The 22,180-nt window shown below is 39.6% G+C and overlaps 1 protein-coding gene across 10 annotated transcripts in view; it reads right to left on the reverse strand.

The window, feature by feature from the left end:
• Positions 1-22,180, reverse strand: part of RAD51B (RAD51 paralog B) — a 233,628-nt gene that overhangs the window by 161,269 nt on the left and 50,179 nt on the right. The window contains exon 8 of one of the 10 annotated variants that reach the window (XM_033147187.1): positions 17,866-17,946. The exons of the other annotated variants lie outside the window; for them this stretch is intronic. Coding sequence (XP_033003078.1) covers positions 17,884-17,946 — 63 coding nt within the window. The 3' untranslated portion in view covers positions 17,866-17,883. Of the gene's footprint in view, positions 1-17,865; positions 17,947-22,180 lie in introns of those variants that run through there. 10 annotated transcript variants of the gene reach the window in all.

Consider the following 22,180-nt stretch of genomic DNA (forward strand, 5'->3'; position numbering starts at 1 on the left):
ATACTACTTTGATGGCAGAAAGTGAGGAGGAATTAAAGAACCTTTTAATGAGGGTGAAAGAGGAGAGCGCAAAATGTGGTCTGAAGCTCAACATCAAAAAAACTAAGATCATGGCCACTGGTCCCATCACCTCCTGGCAAATAGAAGGGGAAGAAATGGAGGCAGTGAGTGATTTTACTTTCTGGGGTTCCATGATCACTTCAGATGGTGACAGCAGTCACGAAATTAAAAGACGCCTGCTTCTTGGGAGGAAAGCAATGACAAACCTAGACAGCATCTTAAAAAGCAAAGACATCACCTTGCCGACAAAGGTCCGTATAGTTAAAGCTATGGTTTTCCCAGTAGTAATGTATGGAAGTGAGAGCTGGACCATAAAGAAGGCTGATCGCCGAAGAATTGATGCTTTTGAATTATGGTGCTGGAGTAGACTCTTGAGAGTCCCATGGACTGCAAGAAGATCAAACCTAGCCATTCTCAAAGAAATCAGCCCTGAGTGCTCACTAGAAGGACAGATCCTGAAGTCGAGGCTCCAGTACTTTGGCCACCTCATGAGAAGAGAAGACTCCCTAGAAAAGACCCTGATGTTGGGAAAGATGGAGGGCACAAGGAGAAGGGGACGACAGAGGATGAGATGGTTGGACAGTGTTCTCGAAGCTACTAACATGAGTTTGGCCAAACTGCGAGAGGCAGTGAAGGATAGGCGTGCCTGGCGTGCTCTGGTCCATGGGGTCACGAAGAGTCGGACACGACTGAACAACAACAACAAGACCCTGACAGTCAATAGGAGAGCATTTTTTGTCTCTCCAAAACTGTAATTTTCAAATTTTCGAACAAAATGCATTCCCGGAGTCCATTCGTCTCCCGGAACAGTTCAAAAACCGAAGCGTGGCTTCCAATTGGCTGCAGAAGTGCACCAGAAGTTTGGCTTCCAAAAATTGTTCGCAAACCAGAACACTCACTTCCAAGTTTCAATCATTTGGGAGCTGATTTGTTCGGGAGCCAAGACGTTTGGCTTCCAAGGTATGACTGTAGTTTTCTTTTCTTTCTTTTTAACATTTTATTAATTTTCCAATAAAAACAGCCAATTAACATATCCATCAAATCATAATAATCCAATTAAAAACAATAAACTAAAATAAAAAACAACCAAATTATTAATTATTAATTTTTCTGGGGTACAACTGTAGTTTTCAAGTGCTTTTTACGAAAATGGTAACAGCTACAGCAATTACTCTTTTTTATATAGCTGTTGACCAAACAATTGTTGGGCAAATAAAACAGAGGGGAAACACCAGGTGTTACAAAATATCACCCACTGTGAGTCCAATGAAATCCTTTATGAAGGCTTAAAGCAATTATTCCAAAATGCATTGGGCTCACAATCAATATTTTGTGTAGTACCTGCAGTTTCCCCCCTCCTTTATTTGCCTAATACTTGTACTACCCTGGTTTATACTAAACAATGGTTGAGAACACACTGAATTCTGATATTTGAGGGACGCGGGTGGCGCTGTGGGTTAAACCAGAAAGCCTAGGGCTTGCCAATCATAAGGTCGGAGGTTCGAATCTCCGCAACGGGGTGAGCTCCTGTTGCTCAGTTCATGCTCCTGCCAACCTAGCAATTCAAAAGCACATCAAAATGCAAGTAGATAAATAGGTACCACTCTGGCAGGAAGGTAAACGGCGTTTCTGTGCGCTGCTCTGGTTCGCCAAAAGCAGCTTAGTCATGTTGGCCACATGACCCGGAAGCTGTACGCCGGCTCCCTCGGCCGGTAAAGCGAGATGAGCGCCGCAACCCCAGAGTCGTCCGTGACTGGACCTAATGGTCAGGGGCCCTTTACCTTTACCCATTATAGAAATATTATTATTATTAATTATTATTATTATTATTATTATTATTATTATTATTATTATTATTATTATTATTATTATTTAAATTTACAAACCACCCTTCATCTGAAGAGCCCAGGGCAGTTCACAGCAGAAAAATACAAAATAAGAATACTGTACAAAATACATAATAAAACAAAAACAAACCAATAACTCCCCCCTCCAACAAACACATTTTAAAAGCCATGCAATATTAATCAGCCGAACGAATGCCTGATTGAAAAGAAACTTTTTCGCCTGTGCCTACAGATATGTGAAGGCACCAGGCGAGCTTCCCTACAGAAACACTTATTTATATACATTTCAATATGCAGGATGAAAATATTTGGGGGAGCGGGTATAATCAGTGGGTTTGTTTCATGAACGTTACATGGAAATAATCCGTGAAAAGGGAAACCCAAGGGTTGTCACTCCTGAACACTTGGGGATCTCCACTCTATGCATATGCCTGCTGCATATTTTTTATATTTAATTCTTTTTATATTCTGCCCTGCTTGCCCAAGGAACCCAGAGCAGCAAACACCAAAGGGATAAAATGAATACAAATATTACTTATTTGTGTAGTCAAGGCCATTACAAAAGACAAAAGACATAAAACAGAATAAAATATATTGTACAGTGAAAATAATTATTAAAACCAGGCATTTCATCAGAATAAGTGATAAAGCAATACAGTTTAAAAAAACTATATTTAAAAAATAAAATAATGAAAAACAATTAAAAGCATCTAAAAATGCAGAACATGCACATAATTTCACAGCTGACAATTTCAAGGTTGCCAGGAACAGTATCTTTCAGCTATCAAATGTCTGGGTAAGCAGGAATGTTTTTACATTTCTTCTGAAAATTAATAATGAGAGAAACAGATGCAATTCACCAGGGAACCCATTCCACAAAAAGGAAACAGCCACTGAGAAGGTCCTGCCATGACTCACTCTCTACCAACAAGAGGAAGCCCACAAGTAAAGAAAGCACTAAATCCTTCTCTTATGACAATGACAGTAGTGCCCCCTAGAGGCAGAAATGCAATATCGTGCTTTGCGCATGTGTAAAATGGGCGCTTGGGTTACGTACTTTTCGGGGTGCGAACGGCACCCCAGAACGGATCGGGTACGAAACCTGAGGTACCACTGTACTGTATTCAATTATACTGTGTACAATTCAGACCTTGCTTGTCCTCGGCGTACAGGAATTTTATGATCTGATACTGTTCAATAGTCTTACATAAAAGTCTCCTTGTTACATAATTTTTAGAAATCATTATGGGGGAATAAACATATAAGCACCTCATCTTCTAAGTTTTATTCATGATTCTGAAAGAAAATATTTCATAATCCACCCCACCCCCATTTTGGGGGGAGAGGGAAACCTTGGAGAAAATGTGGGGAGGGTCCTTGATTTTTTTTCAGCTTCCCCCCCCCCCAGGTCTTCACATCTCTAATTCCAAGAAAAAACACAAATGAACAGCAGATAAATTCATAATTTCAGCCAAGTCATATCACCTGAGAAAGCATCCCTGGAAATTTTAAGAGGTTCAGGTAGTTTAGTCTCACCCTAAGCATAATCATGTGCAGAGTCCAAACACATGATTTATATTTGAGGTGGAAACAGTGGCACATTCTACCACACACACAAAAATCAAGAACAGTGTAACTGCATTAACTGTCACAGAGGTATGTTGCAGTACTCTAATGTCATTATACAAAACCGGAATAGGCATAGCTCCAGGATCGAAATGAACCCTGAAATAAATCAGCTTATTCCTGGAACTCAGTCCTTTTGATTAATTCTATAATCCCCACCAAAATTATACCTTGATAACTGGAAAATTTAAAGCACAGAAAATAACTCTATTGTTCTACTCCACATTAGGATATATTTTAAAATTTTACAGATTTTAAAAAACCCCAGCATAACCTATCAGGTTGCAGAAAGTGCTGTAAAACAGCCACAATTCTGCTCTGAATCTGAAAATCATAGCTAGTTTCTAGTAATGTGCTAGCACATTTAGGAAGACTGTAATTAAACTATACGTTTATGATTCTTGGCAGGCAAGCACCATCTTGTTAAATATCTTTAAATTCCAATATCTTGGTGGAGGCAGCATTTACTGTTTACTGCCGTTTTGGTTGTTAGGGGTTACCCACAAAGTTTTTGTTATTCTATGACATCAGCTGCATTCTGAGGGACGTGTGCCAGTGAATTTCACCACATTTAAAAAACAGCCAAGCTTGGCTGCACCTGCAGGCCAGCTGAGCAGAGGAAAAACTGAAGTATACAGATTAAGTGGGATTTCTGATTTGGTTCCTAATGAATCAAAATTCCTCGGGTGGGAAGGAGCTTTTCTTTGGTTCTTTTCTTTCAATTCTCAAAACACAATTCTTGAATGCTCTGAAGTGATACACATCTGCCCCAAAGCAAAATGCTTCCAGCATAGCGCTTTCTCTTTAAAGATTATTATTATTATTATTAAGACAAATCCCCAAATTTTAGTGTATTACACAAATCCTGGCATATTTCTTATGAAACCATTTTCTACCTGGGGTGATTGGGGTGGGTGGGAAAGACGACTCTTTGTGCAGTTCTGGCTTGCCTTGCTTTTATTATGTATTATTTCTGAAGATGAGCCAAGTCACACATATTACTTATTTAAAATATTTGCACTCTACCTTTCCATTCATCAGGATTCGCAAGTTGTCTCAATAATATAAAACATGCAAATAAAACATTTTTAAAGCAATAAAACCAAAGTATTGGCAATACCATCACATCAGCAGTTGCAACAAAACTGAGTTAAATGGGGGAAAGTAAAAATTATCACAAACGCATCCAACATAATGGAGGTCTTAACTTGCCATGTGAAACCAATCAATGAAACTGTAAAATGAGCCAATATAAGGAAAGAATTCCATAATCCAGACAACACTACTGAGAGAACGCCATCCTGTGTAGCTACCTATGACACATCAGACAACAGGGGAAGATGGAACAAAGGAAATAAAGTTCACTCGATTGCACAGTTAAGTTCATATGAAAGAGGTTTCAATCCTGTCCCTGTTTTGAATAGGAGGGAGACTATGAATTCTGTCACTGGTTATGCTTGCATGTCATGGCTTAGCATGAACACAAATGTCCTGGCTTATGAGATCACAGTTGCTTTGTTTCTTCCCAGTCTTGTCAGTGTGGTATGTCACCTGAGCTGATGTTTGCTTTAGTGTCTTCTTGAAACATGGGATCATGGTTAAGGTTTCTCCTCCATAACCTTGATCCTTAACCAAGGTTTGTCCTATGGTTAGAGGTCATCATAAAACACAAATCCAGGATTGAACCACATACTAAGGCAAACCTTGGCTTAGCTGCCATCCCACACTAACTTAAAATCCTGGGGAGTAGCAAAGAATGTGAGTTCCTCTCCAGAAGCCAGCATGTTCGCACAGTCATGGTAAAACAGGAGTTGCCAACCTTTTTGTACCAATGGGCACATTTTCATTTTTGATGGCATAACACAAAATTAGAGAGTACAATCATTTCTGCCCGCCTTCATGTTTACCACGGGAAATCAGCTTTATGGCTTCTAATGTAGAGGTCTCCAAACTAAGGTCTGTGGGCCAGATAAGGCCCAAGGGACTCATTTATCCAGCCTGCTGTCACCCTCGCCATCTCCACCCACTCTTACCGGGCACAGCTGCCTACTTCTGGGTCGGAGGAGCAGCAGAAATAGCTTGTGCGCATGTGCAAGCATTATTTCCGGTGCACATCCATGTTGGAGGCCCGTGCACATGCGCACAAGCTATTTCCGCTGCTCCTCAGTCCCGGAAGTGCGCCAGAAATAGCGTGTGCGCATGTGTATGGGTGCGCACTCCCCTGCCCTCTGGCGCACGTGTGATCGGCGCTAGAAACACCAGCCTGAGGCACGTTAAGTTTGCTGACACCTGTTCTGATGAGTACCTGATCTCAGGTGAACCCACCACAGGAAGGATGGATCCTGGTTCTTATGGAAAAAGGCAGGGGAAGCTACAGGGATTCCAAGGACTACTAAAAATAAGACAAAAGCAGGAAAGGTGTGCTAAAGGGAGGAGGAAATAGCAGCTTTTTAGGACCACAGGGTTTGCCTGGTTTCCAAACAACTCACTTACCAGTGACAACTCTGACTTCCCTCATTAGCTAAACACAGAAAGGCGGAAGCAGCAAAAGGCTGACACATTTCACAGATATTGCTTAGAAGGGTATCTGCACATTCTCCTTCATAACTTTCTAGAAAGGCTAGAGACTTACTTTAAAATAAGAAAGAAAGAAAGCTCAAAGTCTGGGGCCACTGGCTGGGCAGCACCAAGGAAGACCTTGCTAAGCACAATAGTACCAGCAGGCACTGTGTTGGTGACCCTTATGGTAAACCATACCCCAGTTTATCATGTGAACCAGACTACTGTGATATGGAAATGACTTCAGAGATGGTGTATGTGTTCTGAATGAAGTATTTTTAAAATGAGTGTCCGATAGGAGGAATGACTGGACAGGGGAAAAGAGAGGAAGGGGTGGCAAGTTGTTGAGAAGGGAGTATCAGGAAGAGAACAATGCATATTTCTTACCGCAGGATAAATATTTCTCATTTAGCTACTAGAAACATTGTATTATCTCATTTAGTAGCTTGCTTGACATTTAGGATCCTTATATCCTTTCTATAGTTATATGCACTTTTAGCAAATATAAACCTTAATACATGTAGCAAGGTTTAGCAGCTACAATAATTTAAAATGAGTACTAAAATGAGTGGGGAGAGGGAGTTAATGAAGTCTTCATTTATTAAGACAGAATGACAAACTGTGGCAATAAGACAGACTTGACATGCTTTACAGAGGGTCCCCAAAGCTCTGACGGGGATTCATTGTGACTGTTCAGAAAGCAAATTCCTTTATTTATTTTATACCTTACTCACAATGTGACTGCCTCAATAAACTTTAAATTCCTCTACCATCTCTATTTTATTGCAATCAGCACTAAACAGAATATTTTAATAGAATAACCTCTTCTTTTGTTATTCTGAACCAATACATGTATTTACATTAGGAAATAACTGTAATCTCAAAGTCACCATACAATGAAATAAAATCTTAAAACGGAACACTGTGGCATGAGAATAAGAAACATGGCATGCCAATGAATACTGAAGTTCTGAACATTTAAGAATCAAATTGACATACTCAGCTGAACAAACAGCTGCTAAAAAGCTCCCTGCAGAATCCCTCCACCTCTCCCCACCAACAAAAGCCCTCACTTCACCTCTCTAAGGAAAAGGTAATCACCAATTGGCTCAAATGTGGAACACGATTGGTTCAGCAGGTCTGTTTCCTTGCTAAGAATTGTAACTGTCATCTGCTTCAAGTCAGCAAACTGAAACAGTCTGTGTGTTCGGCTTCCCTCCTTCTCTATGGTAATATTTGTACTGCATGTTAATATACTGCAACATTCCTGCACATCAGTCTGGTGAAGTAAAAATATTTTCTTAGCTTGGGATATTATCTGAAAAATAACTTTGCTCATTAAAAAGCTTTTTCAGAAAAAATGATATGTTTGTTTCAAAAGTTTAAAAACAAGGTAATGCGGCTTCCTCTAGCTATTTAAGTTTTTATGCTTCTAATGTAGTAGAAGAAACAAGATGTGCATCTAAGTGCTGACCTGTGTATTCAGCAAAATCACACAGCACAGGCTTCCTAGGATGCTACCATGAAAAACTGCAGATGGGAAAGATAAATCACATTTGTAAGTGCTCTCCAACATCCAACAACTCAATTAATTTAAAGCCACCTGGTGCTTTTCCTGGTCTGTACTACTTCCGGTTATAGTTGTGGGACTTCGATGTTTAAATGTCACACCATGTGTAAAAGTCCCTGCACCTATAAATCTAGCACATCAAGCATAGAAGGACAAAACTGAGCCAAGCTTTCCCCCAACATGCTACTTTTCTAAGTGAAGGTCATTTATTTTGAGAGCAGAATTCAGATGTAGAACTCCCAACTGGCAGCCTAAAACATTACAATCCAGGAAACTATCAGTTGATGCTGCTGTATGGAATGTACAAGCTGTCCCTTCAAAAATCCAAGAGCAACCTTAGAAACTCTTCCATGGTGTGCCAATTCTCTCTATAAATGAACTTTTAACACATGTTCAAAAAATGCAACCCCCCACCCTGTAATCTGAAATGATAGGAGTCATTTCTGAAACTGGTTGGGTAAGTTGTAATGCCAGTGAGAAACTAAAATACTATGGCAGACCAACACGGCTACCCACCTGTAACTAAAATACATCTGTTTACTAGTAAATAAGAGTTTTTACTTTGGAGAGAAGTATTAGTGCATCTTAACTTAATGAAGTATTAGTAGGCTAAACAGTTGAAAATAACACTGGATATTCTCATGGCAATAAATCTGAGTGTTGAATAAGAAAGGCTTTTTACCAAGAATTTTTGGAGGTCAGGTCCTGTCTGTTGTATCAAGGAGAGCAGCATTTGAAGAAATTGGCTGGTCTTCCTTTTGCATCTGCTGCTCTCGTAAATGTTCAAAGTTTAATAAAGTCATACAAAACTTTTAAAAGACAACATTCCTGGCCTGTACATTTGTATAAACTCTACTGAGGGAAGCAGACATAATGAAAATCTAACCCTATCTTACAACTTTTCTGCTTTTCCATTTGCAGTTCAATGCCCCCAGCTACAGCTTATGCTTTTATTTGTCAGGCATTTTATGTTCCACTCATATGTCTTCTATTTAGAGATATCATCTAGAACTGTAATTCAGATTGGCACACTGTTTACAACTGAAAGAGGTCTGTAGCCTGATTCCCTGTTTTCATTTGGAAAGTCCCACTTTATTGGTTAGAATATGGTGTTGATAATATCGAGGTTACAGATTTGATCCCTGTATGGGACAGCTGCATATTCTTGCACTGCAGGGAGTTGGACCAGAATCAGGGGTCAGCAAACTTTTTCAGCAGGGGGCCGGTCCACTGTCCCTCAGACCTTGTGGGGGCCGGACTATATTGGGGTGTGTGTGAACGAATTCCCATGCCCCACAAATAACCCAGAGATGCATTTTAAATAAAAGGACACATTCTACTCATGTAAAAACATGCTGATTCTCAGACTGTCCGTGGGCCGGGTTTAAAAGGTGATTGGGCTGGATCTGGCCCCTGGGCCTTAGTTTGCCTACCCATGGACTAGACGATCCTCATGGTCCCTTCCAACTCTGCAATTCTATTATTCTATGAACTTCCCAATACACGTGACTGAGATTACAGCATAACACATATATAAGTTTTTAATCAAATAATGCAGAGTGGGTAGGAATATAGGTAAAATGAACTAATTGAAGGAAGGGAACCTGTTTTAAGAGGGAATTGATGGTTAAAACAGAAATCCATACATCTCAACAGTCAGTCAAATTACTCAAGCATAATTTATGACACTTGCACTGATACAGAGGAAGAAGATAAAATGGTTCCATAGGAAGGAATATCAGAGGAAGTGACATATTAAACAATACAAACCCAAACAGCAAAAAAAAAAAAATGTTACCAGGGCACAATGGGTTGGATAATGTTTGTTAGCGGAAGAATTTTTTAACTTAGTGAAGGATTCCTGTGTGAGAAAACGGAACTGAAATAATATGTTTGCTTGAGCTGTGTTTTCCACTAGCTCTTGAGCACAGTATGTTTGTGGAACAGCACCATAATTAGAATTTCATCTGCTCACACATCTCTGAATCCGATCTGTTCTTTGGAATCTAGCCCCATTTGGATCTACATTATATTAAGATGTATTGAATATTTAAATTGTTTAATTACATTCCCACATTCCTTTTAACTATTTTATATGTGGGAATCTTTCGCATCAAAAATTTGTATCTGCATAGTCAGCAATCTTCTTTACATATATGAGCACTCATTACAATTACAGTTTTATTAAGAAACAAAGCACCAAAGCCAAGATCTAAAGAGTCGCGTTTCATGAGTCCTCAAGGGTTTGGGGCATCATTTCCCTTCACAAGTCAACAAGCTGCTTTTGCTTCAGTTACAAAGCAGTATCCTTGTGACTATGGCATGAGGAAGCGAGCAGAGTTTGAGGGGGGGGGGGAAATCAAAGTCCTTTTGCATGTGCATGCCCAGTATTTTGTTATGCTTTCAGTGATTCCATTTTGGTAAGATCTCAGTAAGAAACATCTGATTAAATAATTAAATTCAATTATCCAGGTGTGCTGGTTGTATTCATAAAATATTAAAATACTAAAAACTGGCTACAAACATTTCTTAAAATGCAGGAACTTAATGAAGGAACTTTCATGTCCAACTACCAGCTATATATTCTAGGTGGAAGTATATACACAAAGATAGTTGCAAATCATCTCAGAGATTAGCATTAATGCAACCCAGGTGGCACAGGTAAAACTGATTACTTGAAGGTAGATTTAAAAATAAATAAATAAACTACCGCACAGCTAAGTTAGATCTCATCACTGATTATTCTGAAGCCATTTTGTATGGCACTTCTAATGTAGGTACAACTTTTTGGCCAAGTTTAGTCACATGGATCCAGGTTGAATAAATAAGCATGGGTATATGTATTTGTACCAATACTGGTGCACAGACTAGGTTTTCCATTTGTATGTCCCTTCTCCTGGGAACTGGACTCAGAGAATTCAGCACAACTACTTTGAAATAACTATTTCATATTCACCATTTAGGTTTGAATACAGGAAATAGCTCATGACTCTAGTCCAGTAATTTATATCCTAGCAGAACTCTTTCCTTGGCAATATCACCCCTGAAAAACCATCAATGCCATTATTACATAGGCACAGCTCCATATCTGCAACTCCACATCTTTGTTGCCTTTTATGGTGATTGTTAATAGACCACAACTCTGAAGCTAAAGGCTACATTGTAGTTATTTGTGAAAATTGGCGGAAATGACCTTTGATGTGACCTGTAGTAGAGGAGTGCCAATTATTTACATGAAGACTAACCATAAATTCTGAATACTACATTTATTTGCATGTGTTTGTGTGTTTAGCCTATTACTTTACATCCTTCAATCTATTTTATTGCACTCACTTTTTCTTAGCTTAGATCTATGACTTCAAAGTAGTCTGGTAGATATTTCACAGCACAACCAAGATAAGGCAACAGCATTGAGCTAAACACTGATGGGATGAGGAAACTACGAAAACAAAACTGTTGTGTCTGCTCCTTCTCCAGCCTTGCTGTTAATAGAACACAGCTGTCAGTTTGTTCCTTTCTACTAAAAACAACAGCTATACTTAATCAAGAAAATTATCCCTGAATCATGGAACGTTAAAAACAATCAAAAATTAGACAAGAGGTAAAGATGACAAACATAAGCCCAAAGGGCTCTGGCTTGTTGACCATATTATTTTTGCCTGCATTTAAGAACAAAAACTGTTCTTGAAAGTTACACAATGAAAGTTACACAAGAATAATAACGACAACATAGAATTATTAATAGAGTAATTGCATGTATTTATGTACATTTGTAATCCACATAGTATAGAATGACTGACAGACTGATGTTTTCAGCCACAAAATAATCTGCTCTAATCAGAACAAAAGGTTATTATTTTTAGCATCACAACCCTTGATATTTTTAGAGGATTTTTTTGATGAACACATGAACCAGGAAGTATCATTAATTTTCAGAATATCTACAGTGTGGTGCCATCTACAGACCGAGAAACAACAGTGACAATATAAACAAAGAGGATGACAAAGGAAGAGCTGCTGTCATCATGAACAAACTGATCTCCTCTACATAAAAGAGGCTGATCAGCAAATCTACAACACCACATTCATTCATTCATTCATTCATTCATTTCTCTTATTCTCTTTTGAGGAATACCAGAAGGAACTACGCAAGCTGATGAAGAAATTTCCTGCAGATGTGCAGGACCAAATCCATAAAGCCATGCCTTTGTCAGGCTTCAGGGGAGTGGCTTCCTCCCTCACTTTGGCTGTGGATAAGCAAAACAAAGCAAAAATAGTCTCTTACCATTTAAAGAGATTTTAATAAACACAGCGAAAGAACAGAGAGTCCATTCTCGGAGTAAAGATACTCCCAATTAAGGTTTACACCCACTTCCCCCCGTCACCCTCGTCACTTCCTCATCTTGCAACCCGATCTAGCAACCACTTTGCTTTCTGCGCTGCCACCTTATCTACTCGCCGTGACCTTGGGCTGGGCAGATGTAGGCTTTCCAGCAAGAGAGAGTCTGTTAACTCTCTCTCTCCCAGTTCTTCTTCTCCTAGCTGTTCACCACCCAGTTCGTCCCAACTTTTGTCTTCAGATCTATGCCCCTCTGCAAACCACTGTTCCAAATCTATACTGTCCAACTGCTCCTGGGAAGATTCAGGATCCTGATCAGGAGCAGGGGGAGGCTCCCACCATTCCTCATCTGTGCAGCCCTTCTCAGCACGGTCCCTGACAGCCTCAGACCCTGAAGAAGCATCTTTATCCAATACCCAAAATACATAAACTAGGCTATCCTGGACACCCTATAGTTTCAGAGAGCAGTATAGCATTCAAGGTGCAGGGTTATATGGAATCAACCCTCAAACTATATGTCAGCAGTACTCCCAAATTACATACGGGACAACACTAACATCCAAAGGAAACTACAGTCTATTGACAATCTCTCAGTTTGGGGGAGCTCTTCTGGTCAATGGCACTGCAATGGGCACTTGCATAGCTTCATAGTGGGCCAACACCTTTATAGATGCCTTCTCATCTCCTATTCACAAATGCCTACTCTCTACCTGAGACATATTGGTGACATTTGGGCTCATGGACAGGACACAGTTGAACAGTTCCACATGAACTTCAGTAACTTTCAGCCCACCATTAGCCCAAGGCTAAGCCTATAACAATCCACACAAATGTTTCACTTTCTGGATATATAAATCACCACCTTATGTAGGAAACACATTGACTGCTACACATATTTACAAGCTTGCAGCTTCCATCAGAACACAAAATCAGCTGTCTACAGCCAAGATCTTCAATACAACCATATCAGTTCAGAGACTCATTGGGCAGAGACTTACAACTTACAAATTTATGTTAGGTATTCTGTGAACTGCAATACTGACTCACTGTAGTGAAAAAAAACACAACCATAATGACAAGCCCAAACTGATACCCAGAAATAGTCTATTACAGGACAAATCTAAAAGGAAGAGGAAATGAACAGACCATCACTTGTCACTTCCAGATCTCAGCTGAAACCATACAAAGTTATCTTCAATAATCATTCTGGCCGATACTTTCCTCTTACAGGGCTTAGGAAGCAGACCTGTACTTGCTTGCAAATTGTCACCCAACCTAAAATAACCTACTGCGTGTGGACTTTAAGTACAAATGTGCTACACAGTAAAGTGTACACCTACTAAATAAAGAGAAAAATACATAAGCTATTTCGTTTTATAATCATTATATTTACAGCACCATTTTGGTAATAATTTCAAAATATGGTGCCATGTTTAACATTAACTTTTTTCTTTACTCTACAGATTGATTTACATCAACAAAACGAATTTGCTTCCATTGATTACAGAATAATATTAATTTATTGTTTCTACCCTGCCCATCCCAGTAAAGTATCTGAGAAAAGACATTTTTACAACTTATGCAGCACATTTGCATATCTTTTTGCTTCTGTGTCATCCAATGCTGGAAGCAACTTGTCTGAATAAAGTTTATCATTCCCATTTGAAAAAGCTGCTATTGGCACTTAATTAAAGAATGTGATCTGGATGCAGTAGGAATACTAGAGGCTCCTCTTTTCTCCTGAGTGCATGGTCTTATCCACAGTCCACTTAAACATAGATAAACAATCCATTTGAGGTTCAAGTGGCATGCTGCACAACGCTTGGATCAACTGATTTGATGACAGGCTGCTCGGATAGCCTGCTCTTTATCTAAGAGAGATGTTCTTTGAAGGAGAACAACAGGCCAACATAGGTAAAGGACCTGGGCACGCACTGCAAAATGAACAAAAACAGGAGGAGATAAACTGCACTGTGAAATGACCTGCAACAGAGTAGTTTCTAGTTGCAGTTTGTGCTACTACTGAATATTTATCTTCAGATAATCATATATATCTAAGCTACACTTCCAACTGCAAAATAATTTAAAATGGCATCTTTTAGGTTTACACAGCTGCTCAACTCATACTGGAAAATTCTGTTTTAAAAAGATACAGCCTTGAAATTTCCTCAACTTACTTATTCTAATTAAGCACATTTTTGTTTAGCTGCTTTAAGGAGCACTAAAATTTATTACAGTTTTCCTTTAACAAATAGCCTCAAGAACCATTGCTTCCTGCTGAACAAGACCGAAGGCCGGACGTTCAACCCTATTACAAGCACCATATATAAACACATAAAACTCCTCATAAAGTGACTGATGTTTACAAAGCAAAAGAGAGAGAAGTGAATGAATGCGCCCTGCACTGAAGTCACCAAGCTGTTATTAAAGTTTAATCAACCCCAATGCACTTTATCAAACCTTAAATCATTCCCTATCCCCACCAAGATGTTTCAATGGGCTTCTGTGTCGTAGGCCTGCAAACCTTTAAAGAGGTATAGGCATCAGGTCCTCCTGCAGAAGCCTGCTGGCCATGCCATGAATAACAGAAAGCAGGAAAAACAGTTCCTAAATCAAATACGCGCTCTTGGGAATAAACACAGTTCCAAATGATGTAATTATAACAGTATGTCACATGCTGTTTCAAAATTAATATACCATTAAAAATAAAGAATGTGTGGGTAGGAAATATAAACAGAAATGATATAATGTTAGTTTGATGCCAGCTGCTGTCTGTTTTCAATCAACCCAGCTGTTGAAAAGCTATTTCAGAGGGAGGAAAAGTCTCACTAAATCAGGGGGATTTTTGTTTAGATCGGATCCCAATGAACCAAGATCATATTTAACCATGTAATACAAATAAAGTCATCCAGAGTACATATATCGTCTAGGAATAAGTCAAGTTTGGTCTCGAACTGAACTACTGCTGCAGAAAATTTATCAACTTGATAGCTAGGTTAGTCTAGGGGAAATATAAATAGCGATACAAATGGACAAAAGATAAAGGAACAGGAATCAACATGCTGATAAAGACAAAAAGGTCCAGGCCTTCACTTTTTGACTGTCTGACCCTCATTTCGCCCATAGACTACTAATTAAAACATCGCATATGTAATAGCTTCAAAAAGTAGGTACAATAAAATTATTCACAGCTCTATCATAAACCATTAACAGAAAATATATAAACATTTTGCCAGCCTACTAAATATACATACATACATATACAAAACAAATGTTGCTAGCAAAGATGTGCCAGAAAGGCTCATGCTAACAGATGAAAGAAATCCAGTATCTCATCACTGAGGAACTGTTAAGAAGTCATTACTTGAAATCATCAGGGGCATTTCCCCAAATAATTAGTTATAACACTGGCATCAGATGAAGTGTGGAAGGAAGGAAGGAAGGAAGGAAGGAAGGAAGGAAGGAAGGAAGGAAGGAGAGAGGTGAAACCTCAAACTAGAACTTGAAGAATGATTTTCTGATACATTTACTTTTGTTCTCCTACTGGTTTCTCTGTGTTGTGATTCCTGATATCAGATTTATGTCCATTTATCCTTTGGCGTAGGGTTTGGCCTGTTTGTCCAATATAGAGAGCTGAAGGGCACTGTTGGCATTTGATTGCATACACAATGTTGGAAGATGAGCAATTAAATTAGATGGTATGTTTGATGTTGTTGGGGCCAGTAATGGTGTTGTCCGGGTTTATGTGGCAGCAAAGTTGGTATCTGGGTTTATTGCAGGCTCTGGTACCAGTGTCCATGTTGAGTCCTGTTGTTGTATTATTGTGGGTGAGGAGCTGTTTGAGATTGGGTGGCTGTCTGTAGGCGATGAAAGGTCTTCCTCCCAGAGCTTGAGAAAGAGAACTGTCATTGTCTGGGAGAGGTTGTAGATCTCTGATGATGCGTACGCCAAAGGATAAATGGACATAAATCTGATATCAGGAATCACAAGACAGAGAAACCAGTAGGAGAACACTTCAATCTCCCAGGACATTCCATAAAAGATCTCAAAGTAGCTGTCTTAATACAAAGAAATTTCAGAAATAGACTGGAAAGAGAAGTGGCTGAATTGCAACTAATCACCAAACTTAAAACTATGGAGAAGCCTGGTCTGAACAAAGACATTGGATTCTTATCTCATTAAACATAACAAAGCTATCTTTAGCCATCTCACCCCTTGCCTTTCCCTGCAAGACTAATTGCAGCCGTTAAGAGTCGTCAACAGGTTTTCCACACCTATCAGCTGATCACCCATTCCCACCTTCTGAGTAATACCCCTCCCCACTCCCTCACTATATTTAAGGATCTGGTGACTTCTGTTTCAGTGTATCTGAAGAAGTGTGCATGCACACGAAAGCTCATACCAAGAACAAACTCAGTTGGTCTCTAAGGTGCTACTGGAAAGAATTTTTTATTTTGACTATGGCAGACCAACACAGCTACTCACCTGTAACTCCAGTTATGTAAGCAATTGTTTTCATTAGCTACTGGAGTTTAATATATGAGATAGACTCGTGACATGCAAAGTGAGATATGTCAAGCCTTTATTGGTTATAATTGTGATGATTATGGCGTACAGCTGATGAAAACCTCAAAGTTGAAATTGTTAATTTGGGGTTCTCATCAGCTGTACGCCATAATCATCACAATTATAACAAATAAAGGCTTGACATATCTCGCTTTGCATGTCATGAGTCTGTCTCATTTATTAGTTTCACCTTTTAAGATGAATTACTGAAAGAAATGAACCTTTCCACGATATTCTAATTTTTCAAGTTTCACCTGCATATAGAAGAAGAAGAAGAAGAGGAGGAGTTTGGATTTGATATCCCGCTTTTCACTACCCGAAGGAGTCTCAAAGCGGCTAACATTCTCCTTTCCCTTCCTCCCCCACAACAAACACTCTGTGAGGTGAGTGGGGCTGAGAGACTTCAGAGAAGTGTGACTAGCCCAAGGTCACCCAGCAGCTGCGTGTGGAGGAGCAGAGACACGAACCCGGTTCCCCAGATTACGAGTCTACCACTCTTAACCACTACACCACACTGGCTCCTTTAGTTTTGATTCTTCGCTGGGAATCAGTACATACTATGGGTGATCCAGCATTCCGCATATGTAGTACAGTGGTTCCGGATCGCGCTATGTAACACGGGCGTGTGTAACGCGAATGCTCAAAAAACAAACAAACCCGGAAGTAGAGAGATTTGAGGTCCGCAGAAGCGTTCTGCGCATCCGGGGGTCGCGCATGGTCTGGAAACGCTTCCGGGCGTTCTTAACTTGAACGTCCACAACCTGGGGTGTGTGCAACCCAGGGTATGACTGTACAGAGAGGCAAGTGTGTATCAAGGAATGTGAATGATTGCAGAAGATATGAATAGTTTATTAATGAATAGTTTATTAATGCACTTAACAGAGGAATATTTTGTCACTTCCTTGTGCAGTTTCTGTATGTATTTAACTTTTCCTACACACAAAAGCTTTGTTTGAATTTGCAAATTTGCCTTGTCTGACGTGTAATCACTGGGTTGTATTGAACAATGTGGAAAAAGCTATAGCCACTTTAAATTTCTGGTGTCCAGTGCAGTGGTTTTTCCCATGGAGCTCCTGAAAATTGCTGAAGGTCTTGGAGGACCACTTACGGTAATTATTTTTCTGCCTGTTGCAGCAACTGTAATATGCTGTTCTAGATGCTGTATTATTTTAAATGTATTTTAATCACTTCTTTTATTTCTTATATGTTGCATTTTATTGCATTACAAGTTAATAAAATATGATATAGTAAATAAATCTCCAAAAATCAAGATTCAGCTTCTTAGTTACAGCCTCCCATTAAATCTGCACTCCTTTTCATTGCCTCCTCAGCATCACTTCTGGTCTGCATTGCTCACCTTCCAGGTAGATTGCCAGGTCCTAAGAATGACAGAGCAGCTGCAGTCATTTGAGACTTAATGATGTTGGACATTCTTATTTTCTTTACTTTTTGTCCACTAATACGTGTGTCAGATTCTATAGACTGTATTAATTTCATCACATGTGAAAAGATAGACATTTTTCAAAGTATGTGGATAACCAAACGGGAATGTTTGTCTGTAGTTTCCAGCCAATAAATTAATCCGCAGAATTTATGTACATTTCACTCTGTTAGAAGCTTGTCAAGTAAGCTGCCATATCCAGGTTGAATTACTTCCCTCTCCTTCCCCCTCACTATTTAGTGCAAAAACCTGAAAACTTTTCCACTTGACTGAGTTCAGTCAATAGTACAGCTAGAATTTCCAAGCATTTCCTAACAAGGCTTAATTCAAGTGGAACAATATCAGATTCTCACCCCACCCTAACAATGGCTTCGGTGTTGTTGGGTGCAACTGTCAATTCACTTGTCAAATGCTTGCAAAGTAAAACAAATTTTAAGAATTTGCACAGACTTCCTAAGAATGTTTTCTCCTCATTATATTTTGCACTTACAAGGCTAACTCCCTCTTTGGATACTGAGTATCCCATAACTATATGTCTTTAGAGACAGAAAAAGATAACACATATGAAGTTCAAAACACAGCGAATGTTATTATCCTACACAAAGTTCAATACCCATTAAGTAGCTGTGAAACATGAATCCCCAAATGCTGCCTTTATCGATTCTAATCATGAATATATGTTTGGAACTTTGCCCAAATTGTCTCAATTTCAGCAGCTAATATCACTCTCATGGTACAAACCCCTACAACAAATATAAGCTATTAGGACTAGCTACTGTGGGACACATGTGGCGCTGTGGTCTAAACCACTGACCCTCTTGGGCTTGCCGATTGGAAAGTTGGTGGTTTGAATTCGCCCGATGGGGTGAGCTCCCGTTGCTCTGTCCCAGCTCCTGCCAACCTAGCAGTTTGAAAACATAGCAGTACAAGTAGATAAATAGATATCACTGTGGCGGGAAGGTAAACAGCATTTCCATGCGCTCTGGCACTTGTCACAGTGTCCCGTTGCACCAGAAACTGTTTAGTCATGCTGGCCACATGACCCAGAAAGCTGTCTGTGGACAAATGACGGCTCCTTGGTCTGAAAAATGAGATGAGCACCACACCCCATAGTCACCTTTGACTGGACTTAACCGTCCAGGGGGTCTTTTACCTTTTACCTTTACCATCAAACTTACCCCCCAAAAAACATACCTGTGTAAATTCTAGTTCTTTCTTCACCTATTTTGGTTTAGCTTCCCCAGAATGTCAAATGGGGATTAAATGCCAATACAGATATGGCCTCAAGTTCATCTTCTTTACTATTAATGGATGATAAGACAACTGTAAAATTTAAAGTAGTTACTTAACTAACATGTAACATGAGATATAAACCTGCTTTATCTACTCTTCTGGAAAGTTGTCTTTGATCAACTAGAATTATCCCTATGCAGATGATGCTGTGAAGCTGACTCTTCTTTCGGCATACTTGAGATAGTAACATTTCTGTTCCTACTTCTGAGTCATCTTATATTTCATAATCTGACATGTAAATTCTTTCCATTAAACTTTCCATTTTTGAGACTAGGTTCTTCATTCTTGTGGCTATCACTACAAGGCTATCACTACAAGGTTAGTTTTTAAAACAACAAATCAAAACAAAACAAGAAACTTTCCAGCTTTTCCAGGAGCATTAGTTTCGACATTTGCAACTTCAAAGAGCTGTAGGCGTCAGAATACGCCACCCAGTGTGGTGTAGTGGTTAAGAGCGGTAGACTCGTAATCTGGGGAACCGGGTTCGTGTCTCCGCTCCTCCACATGCAGCTGCTGGGTGACCTTGGGCTAGTCACACTTCTTTGAAGTCTCTCAGCCCCACTCACCCCACAGAGTGTTTGTTGTGGGGGAGGAAGGGAAAGGAGAATGTGAGCCGCTTTGAAACTCCTTCGGGTAGTGATAAAGCGGGATATCAAATCCAAACTCTTCTCCTCTCCTCTTCTTCACCCCAATCTCCAAGCTGCATGGAATTCCAGAGTTTCCTGGTTTCTACTCAGGGTCTGTGTTTCCTTTTGGAAATGAAGCACAGTGGAGACTGTGATGTCTTTATGATATATAGTTTATTAACGCATATATACAACCTGAGCCTGCAATGGAGGGGCTCCCAGCATTACGCTCCAAGAGGGTCTGTCTTCTCTCATAGCTACAGCCTTGGATTCAAACAGAAATCAAACATGCTCTAAATTAAAATGTGGCTCTGGCCCTCTCTCCAGCTTGCTGTATTTTACAGCCTGCAACATCATTGCAAAAAAAAAAAAAAACATCATTGCAAAAAAAACAAAAAACCATCCTAAGCTCTCCATTCTGCTTCAAAGAATCTCTTTCTGTCTTCTGCCTGACTCAGAGCTGGAGGAAAGGCCTCTCCCATTTCTCATCTGGCACAGTCCTTGGCTTCTTAATGGTCCATCCCATTGTCCTCTTTTAATGACCCATCTCTCCAGGCAATTACTTCATCAGAAAGCCAGCCTGTCTTATATTTTAACATGGCTTATATTTTAACATTTAATGGGTAAAGGGGGAGGTCTGGGGCCCACAAAGTCATAACAATACTCTAAAAACATGCAATCTTCTCACACTCAATGGCAGAGCTAAAAATTGAGTTGTTGGTTTCCCTTGTGTATCTTATTGGAAGGAAGGAAGGAAGGAAGGATCATCTTTTGTCCTCCTTTACCACGTTCTATGCTTTTAGCTTCTACCTGATCTTTTATACCCCACCAATCCTTTAGCAAAGGTTACTGCTAAATCTCATTAGTTTTTCTTACGTTTATATGTACAGTATTAGTACCGCGCCTTCATTAATGATCCAGATAAGGAGCCGGTATCAGGCTACAGGAGATTTATACCTTCTCTAGCCAAATCTCTCTTTGCACAGTAATGATTTAAGCACTTGATACCACATTTAAGTACACACACACACATACACACACACACACACACACACACACACACATTACTTCAATCATTATTTTGACAAAATGTGTGTGACTATACAGATTGCCCTCCCTGTCCTTAGCCATGTGGACCCATTTTTGCAATTCTATGCATCATTACTCAGCAGTAAGTCTGACTTCCATTGAGTTCAATGGGACGTACACTCTAGGAATTGTGTATGGGATTGCTGCCGTAGAGAAATAAAATGATACACATTATGTGGAATATACTCCAGCAAAGAGAAAGACTATTAAATATCCATTTAACATTTTAAAAAGACATTAAAAATAACCCATATTGAAAGATAATTTCAACATCTAACAAAAATAAAGTTCCTGATGCTGAGCAACGGAAGGAAAATGATACTGTTATTTCCCCTCACTACTTAATTAAGAACAATAAAATCTCAATGTGTTTGAGATTTTAACTGCCCCCACAGCCCTCTACAGCCTCTACTATTACGTATGCAGGGCAACCAAGGTTGAGCCTGAACACAGTTCAAGCTTTCCTTAAGCAGAAAAAGCTGTTCCATTAGACATAAACAAATCTGCTGGCATGGCAATAGTAGTCCTGCTATAATTAACAGAGGCAGATGTAAGAACATGAGAAAATCTTCAAGCAAGAGATAAATATGAAAAATGCAGAAACTGCTCTGGATGAGAAATCCACTTTCTGCCTCTTCATTAGGGAATGTTTCTAAAATCAACACAATGGCCAAATCTGTTTTTAATGGTTGGGCTCCCTACCACCACACACACTCACACACACAACATCAAGAGCACTCCTTCAAACTGGCTGACTGTAACTCTTGTTGCCTTGCTTTTCACTTAAGAATTCAGCACAAGGTAATGCTTTGCTTCACTACACTCCTTCACTCTAGCTCAGGGGTCCCCAAACTAAGGCCCAGGAGCCGGATGCAGTCCAATCGCCTTCTAAATCCGGCCTGCAGACGGTCCGGGAATCAGCGTGTTTTTGCATGAGTAGAATGTGTCCTTTTATTTAAAATGCATCTCTGGGTTATTTGTGGGGACTGCCTGGTGTTTTTACATGAGCAGAATGTGTGCTTTTATTTAAAATGCATCTCTGGGTTATTTGTGAGGCATAGGAATTCATTCATACAGTGGTACCTCTGGTTAAGTACATAATTCGTTCCAGAGGTCCGTTCTTAACCTGAAACTGTTCTTAACCTAAAGCACCATTTTAGCTAA

The sequence above is a fragment of the Lacerta agilis genome, chromosome 1 (genome assembly GCF_009819535.1).
Source record: "Lacerta agilis isolate rLacAgi1 chromosome 1, rLacAgi1.pri, whole genome shotgun sequence".
NCBI lineage: Eukaryota > Metazoa > Chordata > Lepidosauria > Squamata > Lacertidae > Lacerta > Lacerta agilis.